Source organism: Typopeltis vanoorti, chromosome 14 (assembly GCF_054136105.1).
Source record: "Typopeltis vanoorti isolate ZY-2024b chromosome 14, IOZ_Tvanoo_1.0, whole genome shotgun sequence".
NCBI lineage: Eukaryota > Metazoa > Arthropoda > Arachnida > Uropygi > Thelyphonidae > Typopeltis > Typopeltis vanoorti.
In genome coordinates this window covers 44,452,576-44,478,627 of record NC_143562.1, presented here as the reverse complement: position 1 = coordinate 44,478,627, position 26,052 = coordinate 44,452,576, and the positions used below count along the sequence as shown (strand labels likewise).

The 26,052-nt window shown below is 37.2% G+C and overlaps 1 protein-coding gene across 1 annotated transcript in view; it reads left to right on the top strand.

Moving 5' to 3' along the window:
- Positions 1 to 26,052, top strand: part of LOC150099414 (uncharacterized) — a 215,796-nt gene that overhangs the window by 87,157 nt on the left and 102,587 nt on the right. Inside the window, exons 3-4 of the mRNA XM_090404343.1 lie at positions 11,059 to 11,182; positions 25,864 to 26,013. Coding sequence (XP_090260469.1) covers positions 11,059 to 11,182; positions 25,864 to 26,013 — 274 coding nt within the window. The remainder of the gene's footprint in view (positions 1 to 11,058; positions 11,183 to 25,863; positions 26,014 to 26,052) is intronic.

The following is a 26,052-nucleotide window of genomic DNA, read 5'->3' as shown; positions in this document are numbered from 1 at the left end:
TCCCTTGCAGCTGTAAGCTGTCCTACTTTGGCCAAACAGGTAGGACAGCCAATATCAGAATTACAGAACACAAGGACTATATCTGGTTCCACCAATACAGCCACTCTGGTCTTGCAGACCATGCTCTGGATACCCGCCATAGAATACGGTGGAAGAAAGCCACAATTGTTCACCATAGTAAATACAAGTACGAAAGGCTTTTCATGGAATCAGCCTCAGCCCTAAGAAACAATCCAAACCTCAACAAATTTGGCTGCATGAGACTGCCTCAAATTTGGGAAACCTACATCAGAAGACCTCAGCCCAATCGCCCAAGAATACCAACATTGCCTGCTAGGGGGCACCAGTAGGACTTTAGGAGAAAGTATAGCTTCCTGCTTCATCCTCATTTACTGTTTGCTGTGCCTGCATGCACGTGTCTCGCTCACAAGTTCCTGTTGAAAATATCCTGCCGAAATATTGGATTTGTATTAAAAAGTTATTTTAATGTATATCCTAGTCTACGTTGTTATTTCCCTAAACTATTTAGTAATAATGCATAACCAACGTCTAAGCCTTTCCACTAGCATTAACATAGTTATATAACATTATCGCTCTTACACTCACATTCATACTATTCCTCCCTTTATATTTAGTTTCCCTGACTCTCTGTGTTAGGTCTCATACCAGTTATTAGTTTTTCTAGATTCCTGATACCAAATTCATTCAGGTATAGGCTGTCCCTCTTATACAAATCCAGTCTTCCCTCAAACTCACTCTACACATCCAAATACTCGCATCCACTCCTTCTACACAGCCTACACATCGAATCATTTGCCGTCATAGCCCTCCTTCTTAATTCATTTTTATCATAGTGAGGTAAAATACTGATGATTTTTACTTTCTCGCTCTTCACTCTCACCTCTTCCAACAACCCTTTCATATCCTCTCTCATGCTGAACTTATCGCCAGTTAAGTTGTTTGTACCTACTACAGCTGTGATTTCATTTACTTTTCTTTTCTGTTTTTGAATTTCTTGCATTATATTTTTTTACTAACAACGTCGCTTACCTGATTTCCATAATTTCCTGACTTACCTGTTTATTTGCTTTGTTGTTTCTTATTTTCCTGTTTATTTTTCTTTTTTTCCCTATGTGCATTTAAACGTCTCTAATCTTTTTGCAATTCCTGCATTGTTTCTCTGATGATCTGCTTCAACTTCGCTATTTTAGAGGTTAATTCATTTTCATTAACCTCCTCCAATAACTTTCCTGTTTTTGCCTGTGATGCTTTTTTTAACATTACATTTCTTTCCCTTTTTTGGTGCCATTTTAAACATCTAAGTATTGAAATATCTTAATAAAAATATGTGATAAAATATTATATTATCATTATCTTCAGACCTCATGGAGTCAAAGACTGATCATGGGAGGGCCCCTCTGTTATACACACAGCTCATCATACCATGCCTTAAATACACATGTATTTAAGGCATGGTATGGGAATATATCTTTTACCATAATATACCATAATTATTGGGAATATATCTCGTCATCCCAATCTATATTCCCATGTATATTGCTTATCCACCATCACCCTAAGACCTCTTATTTCCTTTAGCTCTAACAATATATCCCTACCGTGTAAACTCTTCCCTCCCATCTTTGTTTTCAAATTTTAAAACCTTACACTTTGCAATGTTGAACTGGCATCCCCCACCCCCTGTGCCCATTCATTCAGTCTATTCAAGTCCTCATGTAAAGCCATAACATATGCTCTACTCCTCATGGTTCTTCCTAACCTTATATCATCAGTTGTTTACAACTGAATATCCCCATTCAAACCTTCCCCCAATATCATTATAACATACAGGCTAAACAGCACTGACCCTAAAACATACTCTAGAGGCACACCACTAGTGACTTTCCTCTCCTGAGATATTACTCCTCCATACACAACTTGTTGATACCTATCAGATAGCCAGTTTTTAATCCAATACACTAATCTAATACCCAACTCCATCGTTTTTAATTTAACTATCAGCTTATCATGTGGCAGTCTATCAAACACCTTTGTGAAATCTAAGCATAGTATAGATTTCCAGGTATAGTCTCCCTTTTCCAGTGCACCTTTCACTTTATTGTAATAAGTAAGCAGATTACTAAAACATGATCTTCCTTTAGCAAATTCGTGATGTCCATCAAAGAGAACATCACTGTTATCAACCCATTTCTGTATTCTGGTTCTTACTAACCTCTCCAACACTTTAATCACAACACGTGACACAGATTGACCTATAATTTGAAGCTTGAGTTCTGTCACCTCTCCCATGAAGTGGTACAATCTTGCCTTTCTTCCACTCCTTTGGAACTTGACCCAGTATAAGATTTATATGAAACAAGGCAGATGTCAACTTTCTGGCGCATTCCCTCAAAACACATGGTGATATATCATCAAGCTCTACAGCCATATTGGCATCAAGTTTGCTGAGTTCCCCATATACCTTTTGTTCACTCACAGTCAATTTCTTCTTCTCCTCTTTCACTGCTCTCAGACTCTGCATGATATTGCATTCATCAGGTGAATAACTTTATGTTGCTCATTTAGTAATTCAACTATGTATCCTTTATAGCAGTTATCCTTTTACTATTTTCTTCAGTTACTCTCATCCTTCTATGATTTTTTTTTTTTTTTGATTTTGTTTTGCTATCTACATATCGAAAGAACTCAGTACTTTTTTTGTCTTCATTGCTAAATGCTGCTCATACTGCTCCTTGGCTACTTTTATCAATCAAGTTGCTCTTCTTGCCTGTTCTTTGTATCCTCATAGACTGGTTATTACCACTAGTCCTATGTTGTCTCAATAATGCCTTCTTCCTCTGTATTGCATACTTAATCTTTGCATTCATCCATATCACACCTACCTTATTTAACCTTCTGACCCTCAGAATACATTTAGCGATTGCTTTTACTAGATAGTTTTTGAATAGCACACAAGCAGCATTAATCGCCTTTCCACTCAACTTCTTATTCCATGCTACAACTGCAAACTTGGTCCTGAGCTTTTCATAATCACCAGCCTTGTAGTTCCACATATAATCCTTTCCTCACAAGGCTGACAACCACCCAGGTAATCACTTCATGGTCACTCTTGCCAACTGGAAGATTTGACACCTGATTTATAATGACATCCTCTAATGAAATGATAATCTAAGACCTTTGATCCTCATGTACCCTCTGTTGCATACTGCCTGAGGTAGCTGTCTCTCAAAAACTCAAGGAATTCATTTTCTTTACTTCCAAATGCTATCTCGTCATCCCAATCTATATTCCCATAATTAAAATATCCATTATAATCACCTTTTTCCTATTTGCTTATACATTTCATGGTCACTATACTCCACATTACTATCATCAACAGGACTTCATCATTTTTAACCTTTTCTGTTTCACAAAAATTATCTTATCCTTATCTCTATTCATGTCAGTTCCCACCTCAATAAAGGCTGATACTGGTGGGAGTAGTGTCCCTTTTCATATAATGCATGGCTTTATATACAACTGAAAGGATGTGTGCTTTGCATTATGGGATACTACATCAATCAATATGAAATCATTAGCCTCTATATACAAGTAGCCCAGTCATGAATATACTTCACTCACAAACTTTGTTGTCTTATACTTGGATTAGGAATAAAGGCAATAATATATTTTTTCTTGGTATCTTTAATTTATAGTATAACAAAGTAAAAAAATTTCAATGTGTATCTCTTGCTTCATCTTCACCAACTTGGCTTTCAAATCTTATATCATTTTTTTAGCAGTCATTCTCTCTCACTATTTTACTGTCAGTTGCACATGCATTTTTGCTGTCAGCTCTGCTCATCATCTTACCATTACTTGCATTGTGTTTTTCCCCATCATTCTCAAACACTTTCTTATGATCAGTTACACTATTTTCTTTGCCATCAGTTTCACATGCTTTCTTAGCATTTTTACAATCTTCCTTGCCATCTGTTTCACTTATGATCCATATTCTCTATTCTGATTTAAACACCCCTCATGATCCATCAGCATATCACATTTTCTGCATACCCACATGTGCTTCTTTCTTTTATTTTTTTTCAGCAGTTTCCACTGTGATATTTGTTCTAGTCTTATTTTATTTATTCACAGTGCCAAGTGCCTGTGTCACCAACTGCAAATGGTGCTTGAATCCATAGTGGTCTATCCAAGAAAGACTGCCATAGGTTTAATTCTAGTTGCTGACTAGAGGAACTGTTTTCCAAGCCTTTTCTGACTGGTTCCCGAGTTAGTCAATTTTTGGCACAGGTGAGCAGGATTTAACCTTGCATGAACAGCTTTGATTCAGTGATAACTTTGGCTCTCTATCAGTGAAAGCTTGAAGGATGGAAACTAGCCTACCCCATGTTTTCAAAAAGTAGTGCTAAAGGAGCTCTGCCAAATCCCTGCAGGGACTAATAAAATATATTAATGGATTTATAGATTGTAACCCTCACTGTTCACTGCACTGCTCTTAAATGAATTCAGAGTTAGTTGTCTAGAGAGCTTTGTTCACTAAGAGTATGGAATTGCAAAGCCAGGAAAACTAAATCAATTAGCATGATTAAGGCACCATGAGTTGAGTGTGAAAATGACCCAAAAAAATGTGGAATCTAGTCTCACAAACAACAATATTTATTGTTGTAGTCATTATAGAATGTAAAAGTAGCCTGATGCTAGAAGTATCAGGAATAAGAGAGAAGAGTTTTTGGCATTGGTCACTGATGCCTTGCTAAAAGTCTTAGTTAAAAATGATGTAGTTACGATGATAGAATGTGAAGGGTTTAGAGTATTTTCAGGGACGATAGAGAAAATAGAACGTGGAGATGGGCACCCATTTTTGGCTGCAGATAAATTGCAGCAGAAAAAAAAAAGAAAAAAAAAAGAGTAAGAGACATATGCTGAATCACATTTCATTTGAGCCAGTCTTGTGTGATTGAATCAATAGGACAAAATATACATTTGGTTGCTACTATAGTAGGGAGTGCTAGGGATGGTATGGAAGGCATTTCTTGACAAATTAGCACAATGAGTGCAGGTTGAGTAATTATAATGGGGAACTACAGAGATATAGGTTGGAGGGAGGAAGGATCACATGGCAGACATGTATAAGCAAATTAGCACAATGGTGCATGTTGAGTAATTATTATGAGGGATTTCAACTATGGAAATAGATTAGATGGAGGATCACGTGTCAGGAAGAAAATGGATTGGATCATAAGATCAGAGGATCTGTTCGTAACCAATGTGGTGGTCACAATGCTTCTGATTGGGGAGAGTGATCATGCAATCTTGACATAGGAGATTGTGAAACATGGAGTATTCAGTTAGATGAGGTAATTGGAACCATTTGGCACAAAACAGAGTAACTTTGCACACTTTCATTTACTTAATTTTATTTCTGTGAGTCGTTATATGAATATTCTGTATGTTTCCCTATTTGTACATGAATAAATAATGGTGATATGCAGAACTATATGGTAGGTAGTTTTGACAGCCTTAGGAGACAGCTTGAAGCAGTGCCATGGCATAAAACTTTTCCAAGGGACTGATGTTAGCAGTGTTTGGGTGATAGTCAAAGGGTATGTGAAGGAAGCAATATTAGACTATATATCCAAACTCGGGAGGATAAATCAAGTAGGAGTTAGATGGATGAGTAGTATTATTAAACAAGAGCTACAAAAAAATAAAATGTTGTGGACAGTATATAAAGAGAAAGGTGAACAGCAAGCTCACAAACCGTACAAGGATCAGACAAAAGAAGTTATAGCATGGTAAAAAAGGCAAAATAAGATTATAAGAAGAAATAGCCAGGCAGGCCAAAGAAAATCTGAAAGAGTTCTTTTGCCATGTAGCAAGTAAGAGAGTAAGAAAAATTATGGAAGGATAACTTTAACATGTGCTGATGTTAAACTGTCATCAGCACATGCTAAACAGATGATGGAAGCAGACAAAATAGTTGAGTTACTAAGTGACCACTTTGCTTGGGGATGCCATGTAATGTATTGCTATGACAGATGTGACAGGGACTGATGTGAGAACAGAGGTTGATGAATTAGAAGTACTTAGGATTTTGCAGAATCTCAATGTAAATACTGCCATGGGATTAGATGAGATATCAGCTTGTGTTTTATGAGAACGTTCAAAAGAATTAACAATGCCTCTGACTGGGCTGTTTAACTTAAATTCTCAGTTTTGGTAAAGACCAAAGGGAGTGGAAGAAGGACAGAATGATTCCTTTACATTAAGGAGGTTTTAAGACTAGTAGCGAATTATGATTATTATTATACAGGTATATCCATGGAGTCAGAAGACCATAAGCAATCCATTTATTTGCACACCAGCCATCATTCACACAATACCTATCATACATCTCCTTCATTCACTGATGAAGCACCCACAACCACCTCTGGCAACCCATTCCACCCATTCAACACTCTCCAATCAGAAAACCTAGTCCTAACACACTTGCTAACCACACTGGTATACAACTTCCAATGTTCTTGATTCCTTGTTTTCTCTCCCTTCTTACCATGTACTGAAAAAAAGTCTTCAGTGTCAATCCTATAAAACCCCTTTAATAACTTAGCTCTATCATGTCATCTCTTTTTTTTTTCTATCAGCTAATTTTCGAAGCCTACAAACCATCAATTTACTCTCATAGGGGAGCATTCCACAGACCTGCGACAATCGTTGTTACTTGTGCCTGGATACTCTCCATATCTTCTTCATCACCACGGAATCTGGGAGTCCAGATCTGTGCACAGTAGTCCACACGTGGCCTTACATAGGGGAACTATAACCTCTCTGCTTGTTAGTGTGTTCTTCATCAACCACATAATCTGATGTGCTGTTTTGGTTACCTTTGCAATATGCCCTCTGAACTTCCACTCCCTGTTCATAATCATACCCAAGTCCTTGGCCTCATCAGTTTCCTGCAGTTCAGTTCCATCAATGTAGTAGACAGCTTCTGATCTCTTCCCAAAGTGTATCACCTTACACTGGGCCACATCAACTGCTAGCCAATTACCTTTTCCCCGTAAGTCTGTTTAAGTCTTCTTCCAGGATCTCTGCATTACCTTCATTTACCATTGCTCTTTCCAGTTAAACATCATCAGCAAACAACTGAATGTTTCCTGTCAAATCATTTCCTATATCATTAATATATAAATTAAACAACAGAGGACCAAGTACTGAGCCTTGTGGTACACCACGGGTCACTTGCCTTCCCCTGGACTCAACTCCTCCATAAACCACTCTTTGATATCTGTCCATCAGCCACCCTCTAATCCAAATCACCAGATTGATATTCATCCCTATTTACTCCAATTTAGGCAATAGAGTTCTATGTAGAATCTTGTCAAATGCTTTTGCAAAGTCTAGCAATATCATTGAGTAGTGATTTCCTTTATCCAACTTCATTGTCACTTTATTATAAAAAGCAAGCAAATTACTAAGGCAAAACTATGTTGCCCTTTACCGAGATCACATTCCTATCCACCCAGTCTTGAATTCTGTCTTTCACCAGTTTATCCAGTACCTTAGCCACCACTGTTAAGATGCTGATTGGCCTATCATTTGCTATTTCTGTCTGAGCTTCCTTTATGTAATGGGATTATTTTGATCTCTTTCCACTCTATTGAAATCTTCCCACTACTGAGGCTTAAATTAAACAGCTTGTTCAGAGGAACTGATAATTCCCTTGCACATTATCATAATGTGTGACCGATATGCCATCTAATCTCATGGCTGTGTTCATATATTCACATTCTGCAATATTTTAAGCACCTCCATTTCTTCATTCTCCTATCAGTCACTGTCACATCTGGCATTGCAATATCACCACCTAGATAGCCGCCCCTGAAAAATGTTGCCGCTCAGTAATTCAACTATTTGGTTTAATTTTGTTCCCTCTCCACCAAAGCTAATTATGAGGGAAAGCTAGTTGATGAGGCCAAGTAAAAGGAGGAATGGTTATGGAAGGATGATTTTAAAAAGTGCTGATGGTGGGGAGGTAACAAAATTAAACCAAATAGTTGAATTACTGAGCGACAGCTTTTCTTTGTGTGCAACTCCTGCTTAATGAAGCTATTCATCCATCTAACTTCTACCTGATCTATCCTTCTGACAGATACTGCTTTCTTCAAACATCCCTTGAACACCTCCCCATGCACCAGCAACATCTCTCCCTCTACAAATTCTTGTGCCAATTGCTCTGCCGAAAGCTGTCTCCTCAGCTTGTCACAATCACCTGCTTTGTAGTTCCATGTATATCCCCTATTAATAGAAAATTCTGTATGTCTGGCAATCTCCCAGGTCAAGACTCTAATCACTTTCTCCAAGTGGAGGCAGCTTAGCTAGATTGGTTAGTGTAAAATTCTATGATCAGATCTAGTGCTCTTGAACCGCATGTACCCCTCCATAATAATTATTCGATCTGTATTCATCATGTTAATTTTCGAGTATAGGTCATCTACATTTTCCAGTATACCCCTGGATTATAGCAGCAGCCAGTTACATATTTAGTCCTGTTGGCCTCTATCTTGAACTAGCCTCAGATGAACTGCTCTCTGAATTCCTGTCCCCCCCGATGTACTTCTGCTCTTTTTTTTGGCTTTAATTCCTCTGCTATCATTAGCAAATCCGTCCCCCCCCCCCCATCCTGTTCCTTCTGTCCTCTCTGAAGAAACTATATCCTTTTCATTCTATCCCTATGACCATATCATCCTCGGTCAACCACTTCTCGCTAATGCCTATAACTTTTGGCCAAGTTGCGCTAACCAATGCCAAAAACTCCTCAACCTTATTTCAAATACTTCTGGCATTAGTATATGTGAACTGCAATACCCCATCATCCCACAACCTCCTTTACATCTTGTGTAAAGTACGCCTTGTGCACTTAGCCCACTGAAGTTAACCTGGGATGCTATATTTTACATCATGTGATCACTCTCCCACTTACTAACCTCTAGGTTACCTGAACAAGTGTACACTTGCATCACCCCCCCCCCCAAAACATTCTAGTTTCCCTGACTTTGTACTTCCGAACTTTCTCAGGACTCCTAAAACCAAATCCATTTAGATGCAACCATCCACCTTATATAAATCCTTCCTTCCATCAAACTCAGGCCACAAATTCCACACCATTCCTCCTGCACACTAGCTCATTTGAAATCATAGCCGTCAGTCTCTGCTGGCCTCTATCATTACCATGGCAACAGACTCACAACTCTTGCTTTCTTACTCTTCTTTTTTTTTGCATGCACTAGAAACTCCTTCATGTCTTCTCGCATACCACACTTGTCACCTGCTAAATCATTTGTACCAGCCAAAATCAACATCTCTTTCACTTTAACTCTCTGCATTCTTACAGCATCACTTACATCCTTTATCTTAGCTCCAGGAAAACACGATTTCGTCACATTATCCTCAAGGACTCCTCATATTAATGAATCACCATACAAAATCTGATCCTTATTTTCATGCTTTTGCTCTTTTATGTTCTGCTTTCTCTCCCCTTTCTTTTGCTTCTGTGTTTTACCATCAACTACTCAATGTTTTGTGAAGAACTCCACATAAGTGTGTTATCTTTTCCATTATTATCTGGTCACTCTCCCTTCATTTTCCACCATGTCATTTGTACAGATACTCATACCACTTGCAACACTAACTATGCCAATCTATCATACATTTCGTCTTTCAACTCACTGCTGTCACTCTCACTCTTGCCACACTTGACATTCACTCATGAAACACTTTTGACAAAAACGTTCCCCACTTTCATTTTCCTTCCAAAAATCTCTCATTTTGCACATGCTGCAGTGAACGCAATCATGCAAGTTAATTATATATGATAATACTGCTGGATTTTGCAATGCCATACCGTGGCACTCTGTTACACATATTCAAATAAATGGAGATGGATATGAAGGTGGCTGATTTACAGATACCAAAAAGTACTATATGGAGGAGCAAAATTCAGGAGAAAGTAGCGACACCAAACTGGACAATTCTGTCCAGTTTGATGTCACTTGTTGTCATCAGGTTTGGATTACTTAGATCACTGTTGTGTTATTTGTACATAAATGATATTCTAAAATAATTTGATTAGCAATATTCAGTTGTTTGATGATGATGATGATGCAAAATTGGGTAGGGTAATAGTTAATCAAGGTGATGCAGAGAGCTCGCAGGATGATTTAAATAGGCTGACAATATGAGCAAAATTAATGGGTGTTAGTTTAATGTGAAAAAGTGTAAAGTTATGCATTTTGGGATAAAATCCCCAAAAAATTATTAGCTGTTTAGCACATCAATGGAAATTTACTCCAGGAAATTGCTGAAGCTGGGAATTTGAGGGTGTTAGTAGATGCAGATTTGAAGTTTATAGGGCATAATGTTGGTTGCCAAGGTAGCTTATAGAATTACTTGGGTATTTAAGAACACCTTAAGAAGTACAGATATTATCTGTACTTCTTTAAAAGGCCTTGATGCATTCATATCTGGATTACTGTGCTCAGATCTGGTCACCTGGGTTTCTTGTGAATGAGGACATAGTGGAGGATCAAGAGGCAAGTGACCAAAATAATGAGTGGTCTTTGGATTGCTTCCTGTGAGGATAGATTGAGGATTTATGGATTGTAAAAGTTGGTTGATAAAAAGAGGAGATATGGTAGAAACATTTAATTTACTTAAAGGTTTTTATAGGATTGATGTAGAGGGAATATTTCAGCATTGGCTAGGTTGAGCAGAACAATAGATCATCTGTGCAAATTGAGTAAGAATGTGGTTAGCATGGGTGTGAGGACTAGATTCTTTTCTTGGAGGGTGAATAAGTGGAATGGGTTGCTGGAGTCAGTTGTGAGTGCTTTGTCTGTCAGGGCACTCAAGGAGAGGTATGATAGATAGATATTGTATGGATAGTTTAGGGCCACCATGATGAGCCTTCAGACTCCATGTAATAATAGTAATAATAATAATTATTATTATACATTTAGTATATTACTGTCATTTCAGGCTGTGGAATCTGCTTGTCGAGAACAAAAATCTTGTCACATAATACCATCTCCTGCATTTTTTGGTGAAGATCCTTGTCCTTCTGAGATGAAATATGCAGAAATTGCATACAAGTGTAGACCTAGTAAGTAGCTCAAAACTGATGAATTTTGACCTATTGATAAGTTTTGTAAAATAGTTAGATATATCATAGCTTAAATATTTATTTGCTGGAATAACATATGTTCAGTATATTTTCCAAAATATACTGGTTTACCACAAATGATCTTTATGATTTGAAACATCTGTCATCTTAATTTTTGGAATACGTCTGTTATACTTTGTGCATGGTTTTTCATAGTCCGTATCTTCATGTTATGCTAATCTTTCATGAGAAATGAAAGATGGTTTTATCAGAAACAAGCCATGGCAAAAACAAAGTTCTGATTTGCTTTCAGTTTCACAAGTTCCTTTGTGTTGGTAAAGTTTAATTATCTCTGTTGGGTTTGATTTCTTTTTCTTGTTAGAGTTGTAACTAACAACTAATTGGATTTTATTCAATTAGTTGAGTGTAAGAATGTATATAATGTACCCGAGCCAGTACTAAGGACAAGAAATTGGAATGGGATAGTTAGAATAATGCATCAAGATAGGGATGGGACAAAGGGGACCTCAGCATTTCATGTATACTAATGCCAGGAGTATTAGGAACAAGAAGGAAGACTCTTTGGCCTTGATTGGCTCTTTCTGGCAACAGGTTATTGGCATTAGTGAAACATGACGGAAGATGATATAGTTAGTGGGATAGAATGTGTAGGTTATAGTGTGTTTAGGAGGGACAGAGAGAATAAAATGGGGGGGGGGGGTGTTATTGATGATAGCGGATGAACTGCAGCCAAGGAGAATTGAAGTTGTATTGCAGGATAGTGAAAAGAGTTCATTTGAGGCTATTTAGTGTGATATTGAGACTGGGCAGAACAAAATATATAGTTGGGTGCTGCTGTAGACCAGGTGATGGAATAGATGGTGGAGATAGTATCCATAAACAAATTGATGAAATGAGTGGAAGGAGGGTAATTATTATGGGGGATTTCAACTATGGTAACATTGATTGGAAGGAGGAGGAGAGGATACATGTGAGGAAGGAAATGGATTTTATTCAATTATTAAGGGATAACTATCCGAGACAGCATGTAATTGAAAATACTAGGGGTTTGAGAGTGCTTGACTTGGTAATAGCATCTGAGAATTTGACTGCAATGAATATAACCATGTTGTCACCTATTGGTGAGAGTGATCATAAGGTCTTGACCTAGGATTGGCTAAAGGTGTGGAATTTTTGATTAAGACAGGGTATATGTGGAATTACCATGCTGGCAAGTATGGCAAGCTTAGGAGACTTCTTGGATCAGTGCATTGGCATGTAAAACTGCAAGGGCTGGATGTCAACAGAGCATGCGAAGTGGTCAAGGAGCATTTACAGGAGGTTATGGCTAATTGTATACCTAGGATCCAAATAGTAAAACAAGTAGGGGTTAAATGGATGAATAACACCATTAAGCTTGAGCTGCAAAAAAAAGAAACAACTGTGGAGGTAATTTAAAGAGAAAGGTGACCTGCAGGCACACGGACGATATAAAGCGCAGGCCAGAAGGGTAACGAGTGTGGCAAAAAAAGCAAAAGTGGATTATGAAAGGAAACTAGCTATGCAAGCTAAAGAGAACCCCAAACAGTTCTTTCAATATGCTGCAAGCAAAAAAAAAAACTGTACACGGCAGAATGATTTCAAGGAATGATGATGGTAAGGAGGTCACGGAATCAGTTGATATAGTGGAATTACTGAGCAAGCACTTTGCAGGAGTATATCATCCAGGTGGTGACATTGAAAAAATGAAGGAACCATTAGTTTATACGGGAATTATGATGAATGAAGTGGAGGTGAATCGTCTATTACAGAACCTTAATGTGATTACATCTGTGGGATTGGATGGTATACCGGCACGGGTCTTATGTGAAGCAGCTAAAGAATTATCAGTGCCCTTGACCATGTTGTTTAATCTGAGTCTCAGGTCTGGTTTAGTCCCGAAGGTGTGGAAAGAGGAGAAAATAGTTCCACTGCATAAAGGAGGATCCAAGACTACTGTTGCAAATTACCGACCGATCAGCATATCAGGAGTCGCTGTCAAGGTCTTGGAGAAAGTAGTCAAGGGAAAAATACAGAAATAGATTGATGAAAATGAGATACTGTATGGGGGACAGCATGGCTTTGTGAAAGGTAGATCATGCCTCAGCAACTTGCTCAAGTTTTATAACACAGTGACAGCTGAACTGGATAAGGATAATGGGTTTACAGTGATACTGCTGGACCTGACTAAGGCATTTGACAGGATACTACATGGAATTCTAATCTGTAAACTACAACATGTGGGAATGGATATGCGGTTGGTGAGATGGATAGGTGGGTGGTTGATGGAGAGATATCGGAGAGTAGTTTATTCAGGAGTAGAGTCCAAAAGATGGCCTGTGACTAGTGGTGTTTCACAGGGTTCTGTTCTTGGATCACTGCTGTTTAATTTGTTCATTAATGGTATAGGGAAGAATCTAAGAGGAACAGTACATTTGTTCGCTGATGATGCAAAGTTAGGTAGGGCAATAGTGAATGCAGAAGATGTCAAAATCTTGCAGGAAGACTTGGATAGATTGGAGTTCTGGGCTAAGGAATATGGATGTCAATTTAATGTGACAAAATGTAAGGTTATGCATTTTGGGGTGAAAAGATTAGCAGCAGTATACCACATTGGTGGAACTGTACTCCAGGAGATTGATGGGGCCAGGGACTTGGGAGTGTTGGTGGATTAGGAGATGAAGTTTTTTGGGGGCGCATTGCAAAAGTGGCTAAATCAGCTCATCAACTCGCTTGGTTGTTGAAAAATACCTTGACGAGCAGAGACAAGCAAGTTATTGTACCTCTGTACCGAGCCTTGATAAGACCTCATCTCGACTACTGTGCCCAGATTTGGTCATCTAGGTTTCTTCTTGATGGGGAGGAGGTAGAGAGGATCCAGAGGTGAGTGACCAAGATGATAGCAGGTCTATGGAATGAACCTTATGAGAATGGGTTGAAAATTTGTGGGTTGCAGAAATTAGTTGATAAGCAGAAAAGGGGAGATACGACTGAGACGTTCAAATTGCTAAAGGGTTTCTATAGGATTAATTCAGAAGATATTTTTGAGATCAGGACTGGTGGTGAGAGAACTAGGGGACACTTATGGAAGCTGAGCAAGAGGGTGGTTAGCAGGGGGGTGTTAGAGCTGAGTTCTTTACTTTTAGAGTGGTAAATGAGTGGAATAAGCTGCCAGAGTCTGTTGTGGGTGCTATGACGCTGAGTGAGTTCAAGGCAAGGTATGCCTTGAAGTTGTCCTGGAGTCGCCCATAATAATAATAATAATAATAATAATAATTGTCAACTACTTTCATGAGATCTACACATTCATTTTTTTTTTTTTTAAAGGAAGAAGCAACCTCCAGGAATAATGATTAACTAACTTCTATTATGTTATTAAATCATTACTATTAGAGGTCTGAAGTGGTAAATGTCATTTTGACCTCAAGAGTGGATAGTTCTGGTTTCTGTCCCCTAACTCTTCTGCATGTAGTGTGTGTGCTGTCCTTCAAGTGCATGGCAAACATACTTAGATCCTCCTAACCTCCTTCATTTCAAGTGCACATCAGTAAAAACAGTAGTTCTACAGGCTGGTTGCTAGGTAGTGCATGGGCATGAACATGTCACTAAAGGGTCAGGCACCTTCCCAGCTAGCTGATGTATGATTCTGCTACAACATACTATGTCAGTTTGTGCTTGGAGAGGTCTGAATAGTAGTATGTGGAGGCACTGTCAAGGCCACAATATGGCAAAGAGACTGTCCTCTCTGTATGAGTGTCATGTCCAAGAATCTATGTCCTCTCATTGCATGTTCCACTTATCCTTTTATCTAACCAATAACCAAAATGAAACATACAAACAGTGACACTGTGATCAAAATAAATCTCCCTCAAAAATCAATTTTAAACAAATAAGCCAAACCAAACCTTTCCAAAAAAAAAAAAAAAAAAGAACTGTCATGTCCTCTTTACTGCAGCAAAATTTCCAACATAAATGACATCTATTATCACTTAGTCATTCAGACCAGACTAGATCCACTTTTGACATTGTTTTGCCAAGTGTAGCACCTGTGCTTTTGAGATCTGACATTGTCTGCTAGAGAATGCCTAATTTAGAATTCTCCACTTGAACCTTCTCTGGCTCAAGGTTTCTGTGCCATATTTTGTAACATTCATCTGCTCTATTTACTAATCTCCAAATTTCAAAAACCACTGACCAACTCTTCCTTCTTGTCTGTGATGCTCGACCTTCTGCAATCCACTATCTAGATAGCTCATTTTCCTGGGTGACCTTAATGTGTGCAACTCTAACTGGCTTTCTTTTTCCAGCACCACTAACTAAGCTGGGTGTGATGCAGAAGTTTTTGCTGTAAGCATTGACCTAATGTAAATCTACCCAAATTCCTGATGACCTTTTCTTCTCTCCCAGTACCCTTGATCCATTTTTTTTAACCAGTTCTCCTTCCAGATATGCTGTAGAGGTTACCTCTTCTCTTTCTAGCTTGATCACGATCTTGTTCAAGTTTCTTCTCACACATAACACCCTCCCTCCAACCATTCTCATGTCCTTTAACACTATAAAGGTACCCAGTGGATGATCTCTGCTACTACTATTTTTTTTCCATGACATGATTATTTTTCCTGCTGTTCTGACCCAAATTATCACAGGTAGCTTGCAACAACTCCCAGCTTTATTTTCAGTTGAAGGATGCAATAAATGCAAAACAGCTATCAGTAAATCTAAATTCATAAAGGCCAATAGGAGAAAACTCACTTCCTGTCCACATGGAAGTTGTATCTTCTGCTCCCTTGCAAAGGCCACTGGATGCAACCTTTGCTCATCTGTATTTCCACATCTCTCCCATCCAGATGGCATCACTCTTATAGTACCTTAAGGTAAAGAGGAGAACAATTTGGCTTATACATGATCCCTCCCTCATAGACTCACTTTAGTCTCTATCTCACAGACATACAGTTTCATTTTTGTGTCTCTTCTACATGTACTTCCATGGTCTCTAGCAGCCATCATTCTTCCACTTTCTTTGGCTTGTTAAAACAAGGGCAACAGCTGCTGCCCAACATCCCTTTTCAGTGCAACTGCTAACACATTGTACTTTCTCTTCGTCATTTATTCAGTTAACTTCTATCCTCTGGAACAGCCTTTCTTATAAAGTGTTTCACAACTACCAACTCTTCAAGAAAAATATCAATAGATTTATTCACTTTTAATCCTTACCTACACCTATATCTTATCTATGTTCCTATGTTTGTGCCTATTTCAGGGGTGGGAAGCCTTTTTAAGTGTGCATGCCAAAATCACCAAATCTTTTATGCAAAATTTTCTCATGTGCCAACCGAAATTTTGGGGAACATATTATTATTTGGTGTCTTTTAAGTATTGGGAGAACCTTTTCAAATAATCAAAAATCACACTAGAGCAGTAAAATCAAAAAATATTGTAAGAGTGATTATTGTAAGTCATGTAAGATTGAATGAATGTAAAAATTAGTGACGGAATTTTTTACTTAAAAGTTCTACCCTGTTGATAGTGTGGATATTTTTTTATTTGCCTTTAAGTGTAATTCTAGTTACAGCCATGCAATTTAAAGATGCAATTTTTAACATCAGCAAAAGAGTAAAGAATAATTCTAATTTTTTTTTTTTTATATAAAGATCAATCACACATAAGTGTTTTTCAATATATTACAGTTCACAATCTCATAATTGTTTTACTTGACTAAAGAATAAAAGAAAAGAAAATTAAAGATATTCTTTTATTAATTCCCTTATTCCTTTTATTAATCCCTTATGAGTAATACATAAAAATTACAGATGAAATAAAATTTTATGTACATAATGTATTAAACAGAAGTTAATCTTTACCATGTTTAGCAGAAAACATCAAATCAAAAATAGAGAAAGAAAAATAATGGACATATTATTTATTTAGGATTGATGAGACTTTTGCTACTGCATCACTGATGACAGATAATTTATATCAGGTTTATATTTTGTAACCATTAAAGATATGCACGTGCTACTAGTTTCATCTGTAAGTCTTAAGACTTACAGATGAAAGACTTAACAAAGTTCATCACTGAAAACAATGATTCACAAGAATGTGTAGATGCAAAAATGGATAGTAATGCTGTTGCGAGCGTTTTTAAATGTACAAAAGTTTCTGGAATAGTATTACAATTCCTTAGTACCTTGTTTTCCACACTTTTCTCTGTTATTCCTGTCTCTAATTGCTCCTTTTCAATATTTTCCAAGTCTACTCTGAGGTCAACAAATTTCTGCTTCCAAATTGAGCTACTTTGAAAATTAATCAACTGCATTTCAAAATTATCCATATTTATCCACGAAAACATCTGCAAGTTTAATTCATTCAGTTTTATGGCATCTTGAAACTTAATGAATTTTGCAGTCTCTTCTAATTCTCTGAACTTAACAAATCTTAGAGAGAACTGCTCAACAGTTGACACAATGACGTTTAAAAGTAGCTTTTGAAGACATTGATGGTCTGTTTTGGAGATCCTTTTGGAGATCATTGATTTGGAGAACCTAAAGAATGATTTTTTTTAGGTTTGGAAGATATCTAAATCTCTCACTGTCTACATCCCTCTTAAAAACTCCTAGTTTTATTTCCAATGCCTTTATGTCATCAAACATAACATCAAGAGTCTTACCAGAGCCCTGTAGTAAGGTTCAAGTCATTTAAATGTTCACAAAAATTTGCAAAAAATATCATGCATGACATCATGTGGGTTTACAAATCCACATGATGTCATGCACTTCTTTATAAGACATTTGTTGATTAGTCAAAAAGAGATTTATCTTATCCATGCATTCAACAAATCGTTTCAAAACAAGACCTCGACTAAGCCAACAAACGTTGTACGTTATTAGTCCTTTGTACATCGAATCCACCTCATTCAATAGATTCTGAAATTGTCCTTTGTTCAAAGCACATGCAGAAATGTAATTAACAACCTTGGTTTGCATCACTTCTTGAAGTTCCTTTAGGCCAGCTTTTGCACATAATGCACATAAAGTCTCCTCATGTACAGTGCTTTGGAAACCCATTTTTCAAACAGATCTACAAATGCTGCTTCCTTACCAATCATGCTGGGTGCACCATCTGTTGTGATAGATACCAGTTTTGAAATATCAGTTTGCCGAATAGATAATTCGTTCTTAACTGCTTTGCATATTTCAACCCCAGTGGTACGCTCAGTAGTGTTACAAGGTTATTCATCTCTTTGCATACTTCATCAACCCTACAAAATCGAGCAAAGATTGCTATCCTAGCTGATGATGTAATGTCTGTGCTCTCATCAACACAAATAGAAAAGAACTTACATAAAGCCAAATCTTTTGTTAATTGTTCTGCTGTATTCTTTTCCAACTTAAGTTTCCTATCCTTAACTGTTTTTCTACTCGCAGGCAATCTTTAATGCACTGAATAATTTTTACCTTTTCTGAAAGCTTGTCAAAAAGAAAAGAGCACATTCTAGCCATGCTTCTTTAATATACTTCCCATCACTGAGTGGTTTTCCATGTTAGGCAATAACTTTTTAACCCTCAAACCTAGCAACAACTAAGTTGGAACTAGTCCTACTGAAATAAATTTCATCAAAGTATCAGACTGTTTTTTTTACAGACTGTTTATAGACATATTGACAACATTTGAAAAAAAAAAGTTAAAGATGTCAGCGAACAACATAGAAACAAGCTCACAGGCACAACATGGTTGTAATGCCTTGACTCTTAGAACAGTGGTGACTTTGGTTCAAACTAGCAAGTTTGAGCCAAAGTCACCACACAACTCTTGTGGACACACAGCTTAACATAACAACCATCTCTGGCACCTTTAATCCTCTTAAGATTTAATCCTCTCCCTTGTTTTCCATTTCTTTCCTACATAACTCCTCCATTTTTCAGAAGAAAAGATGCTACCATCAAAGAGATAAATAAAATCAGAAATAACATGAACCTTCTTATACATCAAGCTGTTACCACCTTACCTCAAGATCTCCCATTTGGCTTGTCGAAATACCAGGTGATAGTCCCCCAGGACTGGAATGAACTACAAACATGTGCCTGATCACAGATCCAACTATCAAACCTGCAGGATTCAATCTACTTTGACACTGGAGCCAGTTAAACAGATTCTGGACATGCATAGGGAATTTCACAGTCCCTCCTTTTGCATGTGTGGTGCGGTGCAGACTATGCATCATATCACTAATGACTGCCCCCCCCCCCCCCCCAACATACACACACTCTGTCCTTGGAGGCCTTAGGAACTTGCATTTACTCCCAGATAGTGCCTGATTGGTTAACTGAACTGTTAATCTGTTCAGTGTATCCCAGTTTTTATCTTTTAGTGTCATTTTTCACCTCTGTAAAGAGATTGTTTTACACTGAGTGTTTATTATACACACAAGAGTTCATTCCAATTGGTGCAATGACTTTTAACTCTATTTCTTTTATAATCCAGAAAATCACTGACTCAAGACCAAATAAAAAATATATACATTTAATGAAATATAACATTATATACATTTTAAATAAAATTACATAAATAACTACAAAAATAACTGAATTCAAGGCCTTCTAAAATAAGTCTACACTTTAGATATATCCTTATCTTAAAAGAATACAATCATTCACTTTCTGATTCTTTCTATAACTGGTTTGTTTAACATATACTTAATCATGGCTACCAGACTAAACACTTTGTTTACACAACAACAAAATGGTAATCAGAGTCAGTTTACTGGTTAGGTCCTTTCTTGAAAACATAGAACTACCTCTTCACTTCCATGGGATCCTTTTTTTAAATTTCTTATTTAGCATATGATTCTTTCAATCATTCCTCCTGTTTCATTGGAGTATAAATATTCTTAACTCTCGTAGTTCAATTTGATGAATAAATTACTGATTTTTCCCAGAGAAAGAATTTCCTTCTTCATGTTAAGCCACTTTACGGTTTCAAATTTTACTAATTCCATTGCTTTTTCCAGTAGAATAACAAATAGATCTGACTTCCTTAAGACAGAAGACAAAAAATTTTCATTTAGCATTCCTCGAACGTTGATTTAGAATGTCAACTTTAAATAGCTTATTTTATTTACTCAACACTTGATGACAGTCTCAACTCTTCCAGTTTAAACATTCTCAGTGCTACAATTCATTTTCAGAATCTTCTATTAATATTCTTCCAACTCTCACATTTTCTTAGAACTTTCTAAGCACAAAATTCTCTGGTTGCAGTTCTCACATATTTATTCTCTTTCTGTTCATTTTTCTCCATTCCATGGATACTGAATGCTCTGTCTGTCAGCTGTCAATCACCCATCAGTCTCCTTGGTGAGTTTGTGCACTTCATGTAAATGGCAAGCGAGTAATGGACAACATGTCAGCCTTACTACGTAATGGCTGATATGTTGTCTTCGTTAGCATAAAGAGAATGTCTTTACAAAACACAACAAATATCTCGACACTTAACAGTTTTAAATTACAATAAAAAAGATTTTTTAAAAAAATTTTTTTTAAAAAAGGTTTTTTTGGGTGCTTCAGGGTCAAAGCTGTATAAATGAGAGGAGACCTCCACATAGCCTTTAAAGGAATGCGGAGAACCGACCAGGGCTTCTGACCTAATGTCCAATCCTCACCTTCTCATGGTGCACCCTGTTGGGTATATACTTGGATACTGAATGGACGAGGATGGGCTGGCAATTTGGGATTTAGCCGACCAAATTGTAATTCTTATTGGTTAAACCAAAATATAGAATGATGGTACACCATGACAAAATTTCATGGCGGCTGGGGCGTCGCCCGGTTAAACAAGGCCCCCGTTGTTTTTGCCAGGGAACCGGGGCGAACAGCAAAAAGTCAGCTACTGGAACAAATCTGAAAATAAACCCCAACTCAACATCACCAGAGTTAAAGATCGGTACTATCAACGTAAGAAGCCTGAATGGCAAAGAAATGGAGCTAGCTGAGGAATTAGATAAGTACCAGATCAACATAATAGGGGTGACTGAAACAAAAAAGACCAAAACTGGTGAGATCTTTCTGAGCAATAAACACAAAATGTTATATTCAGGCAATGACAATCAAGGAAAAGAAGGAGTAGCCATAGTATTCAACACAAAATACGAGGCTAATCTTCTTAAATGGCAGGCAGTCTCAAGTAGAGTAATGTGGGCAAATATGAGAATGGGGAACTGGACAATGAGACTTATTTGTGCCTATGGTCCCACAGAAGGTTCTACTAAGGTAGAAGTGGAGGAATTTTTTGAGGCTTTAGAAAAAGCAACTGACACAATGAAAAAGGAAAAGTTGGTCCTTGTTGGGGATCTAAATAGCAGAGTAGGAAATGATTGTGAGACATACAAAAATATTTTGGGAAAATTTGGAGAAAAGAGCAAAGCTAATAATAATGGCAAATATCTGTTGGATTTCTGCTCAGGACATGGACTGGTTATTACAGACACCATGTTCCAACATAAAAATGTTCACAAATTCACATGGAGAAAAGTCTCATTGACTATGTTATTGTTGATAGTGATGTTTTCTCCCTGGTGCAGGATACCAGAGTGTACAGAGGATTTGAAATTGGAAGTGATCAATATTTACTCTTGAGCAGGATAAAATTGAATTTCATATTGAAAAGAATAACATGTAATAAAGTTTTAAAGTGAATAAAAGTTGAGCAGCTCTCAGATGTGAGCTGTAGACTAAAATACACAAAGATTATTGAAGAAAAAATGAAAGAGTTTGAGAACAGGAATCAAACCTTGGAGATTCAGTGGCAAACTCTGAAGAAAACATTGATTGATTCTGCCAGAGAGGCATATGGTGAGGTTGTCTGTAAGGATAAAAAAATCAGAACTCCCTGGTGGACACAGGAAGTTAAAGAGGCAGTGAAGGAAAAGAAGAAAGCATATCAAAAGTTCCTGGCAAATAAGTCAGCTTTTACTCTTACAGAATACAGAGACAAATATAAGAAAGCTAAACAAAAGTCATGGGAGGACTTTGGCAAGAATATATTAAATAAATATCAAGAAGGTGGCAAAGTATTCTGGAGGTTGTTGAAGCTTAGGAATAGAGGAACAAGTGCTGTAAAAGGAGTTAGAGATGATAAAGGTGATATGAAAACTGGAGAAAAAGATATCCTTGGAGTATGGAGTAATTACTTTGAAAAACTGCTAAATGAAACAAGCAGTGATGACAGCACAGTGGTAAAAAACACTGACCAGGCATGCAGTCAGGAATACATATCGATACTTGAAGTAGAAAAAGCCATCAAAGGCTTGAAATGTGGAAAGGCAGCAGGAGTAGATGATATTCGACCAGAAATGCTGAAGTATGGTGGTATAAGAGTCTTACAGTGGCTGCACTGCATAGTTCAGAAAGCCTGGACAGAGGGACGAATTCCCGATGATTGGAGTAGAGCTCTCATAGTACCCATATATAAAAAGGGAAATAAAACTGCATGTGAGAATTACAGAGGTATTTCCCTACTGAGTGTTCCTGGCAAGATCTATGCAAGTATACTTGAGAAATGGTTGAGAAGAATTGTGGAAGAAAAGCTTGGTGAAGAACAAGCTGGATTCAGGCCAAATAGAGGCTGTCAGAATCAGATCTTCACTTTACGACAAATAGTTGAGAAAGCATGGGAATATAACAAAGATCTGTAATTAAGTTTTGTCGATTTGGAAAAGGCATATGACAAGGTGCCAAGAGGGAAGCTATTCAATACGCTACAGTTATACGGTGTCAATGGGGCATTATATCAAACAATACTAAGTCTTTATTTGTGTTGTAAGCCAGCAGTTAGAATTGAAAGAAGTATAGGAAGATGGTTTAATGTTAAATCTGGTGTGAGACAAGGATGTACATTATCCCCTCTGTTATTCATTATCTATATGGATCGCATTATGAAGGAAAGTGGTATTAAACATGATATCAAAATTGGAGATGTTAAGGTCAGCTCTTTGCTTTGCGGATGATGTTATACTTCTAAATAATTCCGCTACAAGTCTGCAAGATTCTCTGACTAAATTGAATAGCTGTTGTAATAGATATGGTATGAAGGTCAGCAATAAAAAGACAAAGACAATGAAAATAGGGAGAATCATTGAAAATGTCAACTGTGTTGTGAATGGAGAACCTGTGGAACAATTAAAACATATTTAGGCACGATTTTTAGTGAAGATGGTAAATTAAATATTGAAATAGACAACAGAATCAGCAAAGCTGGTATGGTGGGAAGTCAATTGAATAAATTCATATGGAATAAGAGAGAAATTAGTCGGAACACTAAATTAGCTGTATATAAGACAGTGTTCAAACCAGTTTTAACTTATGGATCTGAGAGCTGGGTTAGAAGTAAAACACTTGACCAAAGACTAGAGACCACAGATATGAGAGTCCTGAGAAAGATTATAGGCGTGAACAGATGGCATCAATGGCAGCATCATATTAAAAACGAGGATATTAGGAAAGAACTTGACTTTGTCAGCATTCAGGAATGCGTTAGCAGAGCTAATCTCAGGTGGTATGGTCACTTAAACAGAATGGGCGAAGAAAGATTAGCAAAACAAGTGTTCTCTGCCAGGTTGGCAGCAAAACGACCCAGAGGAAGACTAAGATATAGGTGGATTGATACGGTACAAAGTGCTTTAGATGATAGAAATATAAGATCTGATAATATTGGAGTGTTGACAAGTAACAGACTGATTTGGAGGATAATTGTAGATAGGAAATTAATAATGATGTAATTTTTTTCATGTAGTACTATCATATCCTGTACACCCCTTGAGGGTACATGGCAGGAATTTGATGATGATGATAAAAAAGATTGAAAGTAACACAACTATCAGACAAGTAAGTACATCAAAATTTCAAATGCTTTACATTTCATTTTGACAGTAATAACATCAATAACCAGCACATCACAAATGCTGAACATACGTGCTATGAAAGCAAAACTAATAATATAGTAACATAGATAAACAATTGTAAAAATGATTCATAATTGTAGATTATGATTATTTTTACACTGGGGTTCTGCTTTCTCTTATACATCAGTGATCTCTTTTTGAGATGCAGTCCTCTTCAAACCTTGTAGTGCTCAAGTAATTAACTCTTTAATATCTTCTCTAACCATTGTTGTTAATACTTATCTCCTCATTATTCTTGACCCTATCTCATCTCCAGAAATAAAAACCATGCCTCACCCTCCCTCTTTTGGCAATATTCCACTTGTCAATCAGGATCAGTTTTCTCTTCTTGGGTTAAATTTCACATCTAACCTATCTGAGATAAGCATATCAGGCACATAGCTTCTGCAGCCTCCAAAAATCTTGGTATTCTCTTTTGTTTCTAACAGTACTTCTCTCCTGCTCAACTTCTGACACTTTATAAAGTTCAACTCTGCCAAACACTGGAATACTGTTCCCAAATTTGGGGTGGTGCTCCTAAAGCCTCCCTAAAAATGCTTGATTGTATTTGGAAGTGAGCAGTTTGCTTAATTTAATAAAATAAAGTTTGTTAATTGCTGATCCTCCTCCCCTCACTGACTCCCTCCAGTTGCTTTCACAAAGATGCTCAGTTGCTGCATTATGTCTTTTACTTTATTTCCATGGGCACTGCTCCACTGAACTGTCCATACCATCCCTCCACTTTCTTCTCATCATGTACAAACACAAACAGTTGCTGGTCAACATTCACATGCAGTTCACCTCCAAACTCATTGAGCCACTTATCATCCTCTGCCTTCATTCTCTATACTTCTGATTTTTGGAACAGTCTTCCTCATGCTGTTTTCCCCCCATGAACACAACCCTTAGGTCTTCACAAAATGCATCAACAAATTGCTTTCCTCTTTCTAACTACTTCCCCACATGCTACTGCACTATTGGTCTAGGGTCCTCAAGTGGTAGGGCTGATATTAAAAAAAATATGAAGGCATTAGTTGATAGAAATTTGAAATTCATGGAAAATTGCACAAGACATGCAAGTTATTCAGAAACTTTACTTCTGCAATGCAAAGGAAAACAGATAAGTAGCAATTAGGAGGTAAAAGTGCCTTATAAAATGGCACTGTTACCTGCAATAAGCAATATAATATATACACAAAAATCCAGATGTAGATCCAGTCTGCATCCAGTTTTTTTGTATAAATCTTTTTGCCTGAATATCTGGAAGCAGGAAAGCATTAGGGGGGAATCCAGAAGTTAGTCATTGTTTTAGGAATGGTGAGTAGAAGGATAAATTGAGGAAATGTGCTTTGTAGAGCTTGACAGATAGGAGAAATGATTTGATTGAAACACAGAAGTTGGGGGAGAAGAGCCTGTCTGATGGATATAGAAGAAATTGTACAGTGATAATACATAATGGGAAAAGAAGAGGTCAAATGCTATATATATATATATATGTGAGCAAATGAGTGAAAAGTGGATTTTTTTTTTTTGCAAAGAGAGTGGTGAGTGAGTGAGCTTGTTGGAGTAGCGCTGCTTAGTGTATTCAAGGTGAAGTATGATAGATGTTGTGGTCTGTAGAGAGTAAGGTATTTGACAAGTGTGACTCCATGGAAGTCTGATATAATATTAATAATATTTTATTTTCCTTTTTTTGTGTGTTTTTCAGCCATATTCTTTAATAAAGTGGTATGTCTAGGAGACCCTCTCAGATTACGTTGCCACAAATCCCTGAGAATTGTAATTTATTCAGCAGCTTTTGGAGGAACAAGGTATGGTGTAGCAGAATGTCCACAACCAAAGGACACTTATTCAGAAGGTAAAACAGCCTGTTGTATTGAAGTTTTCATATATATGT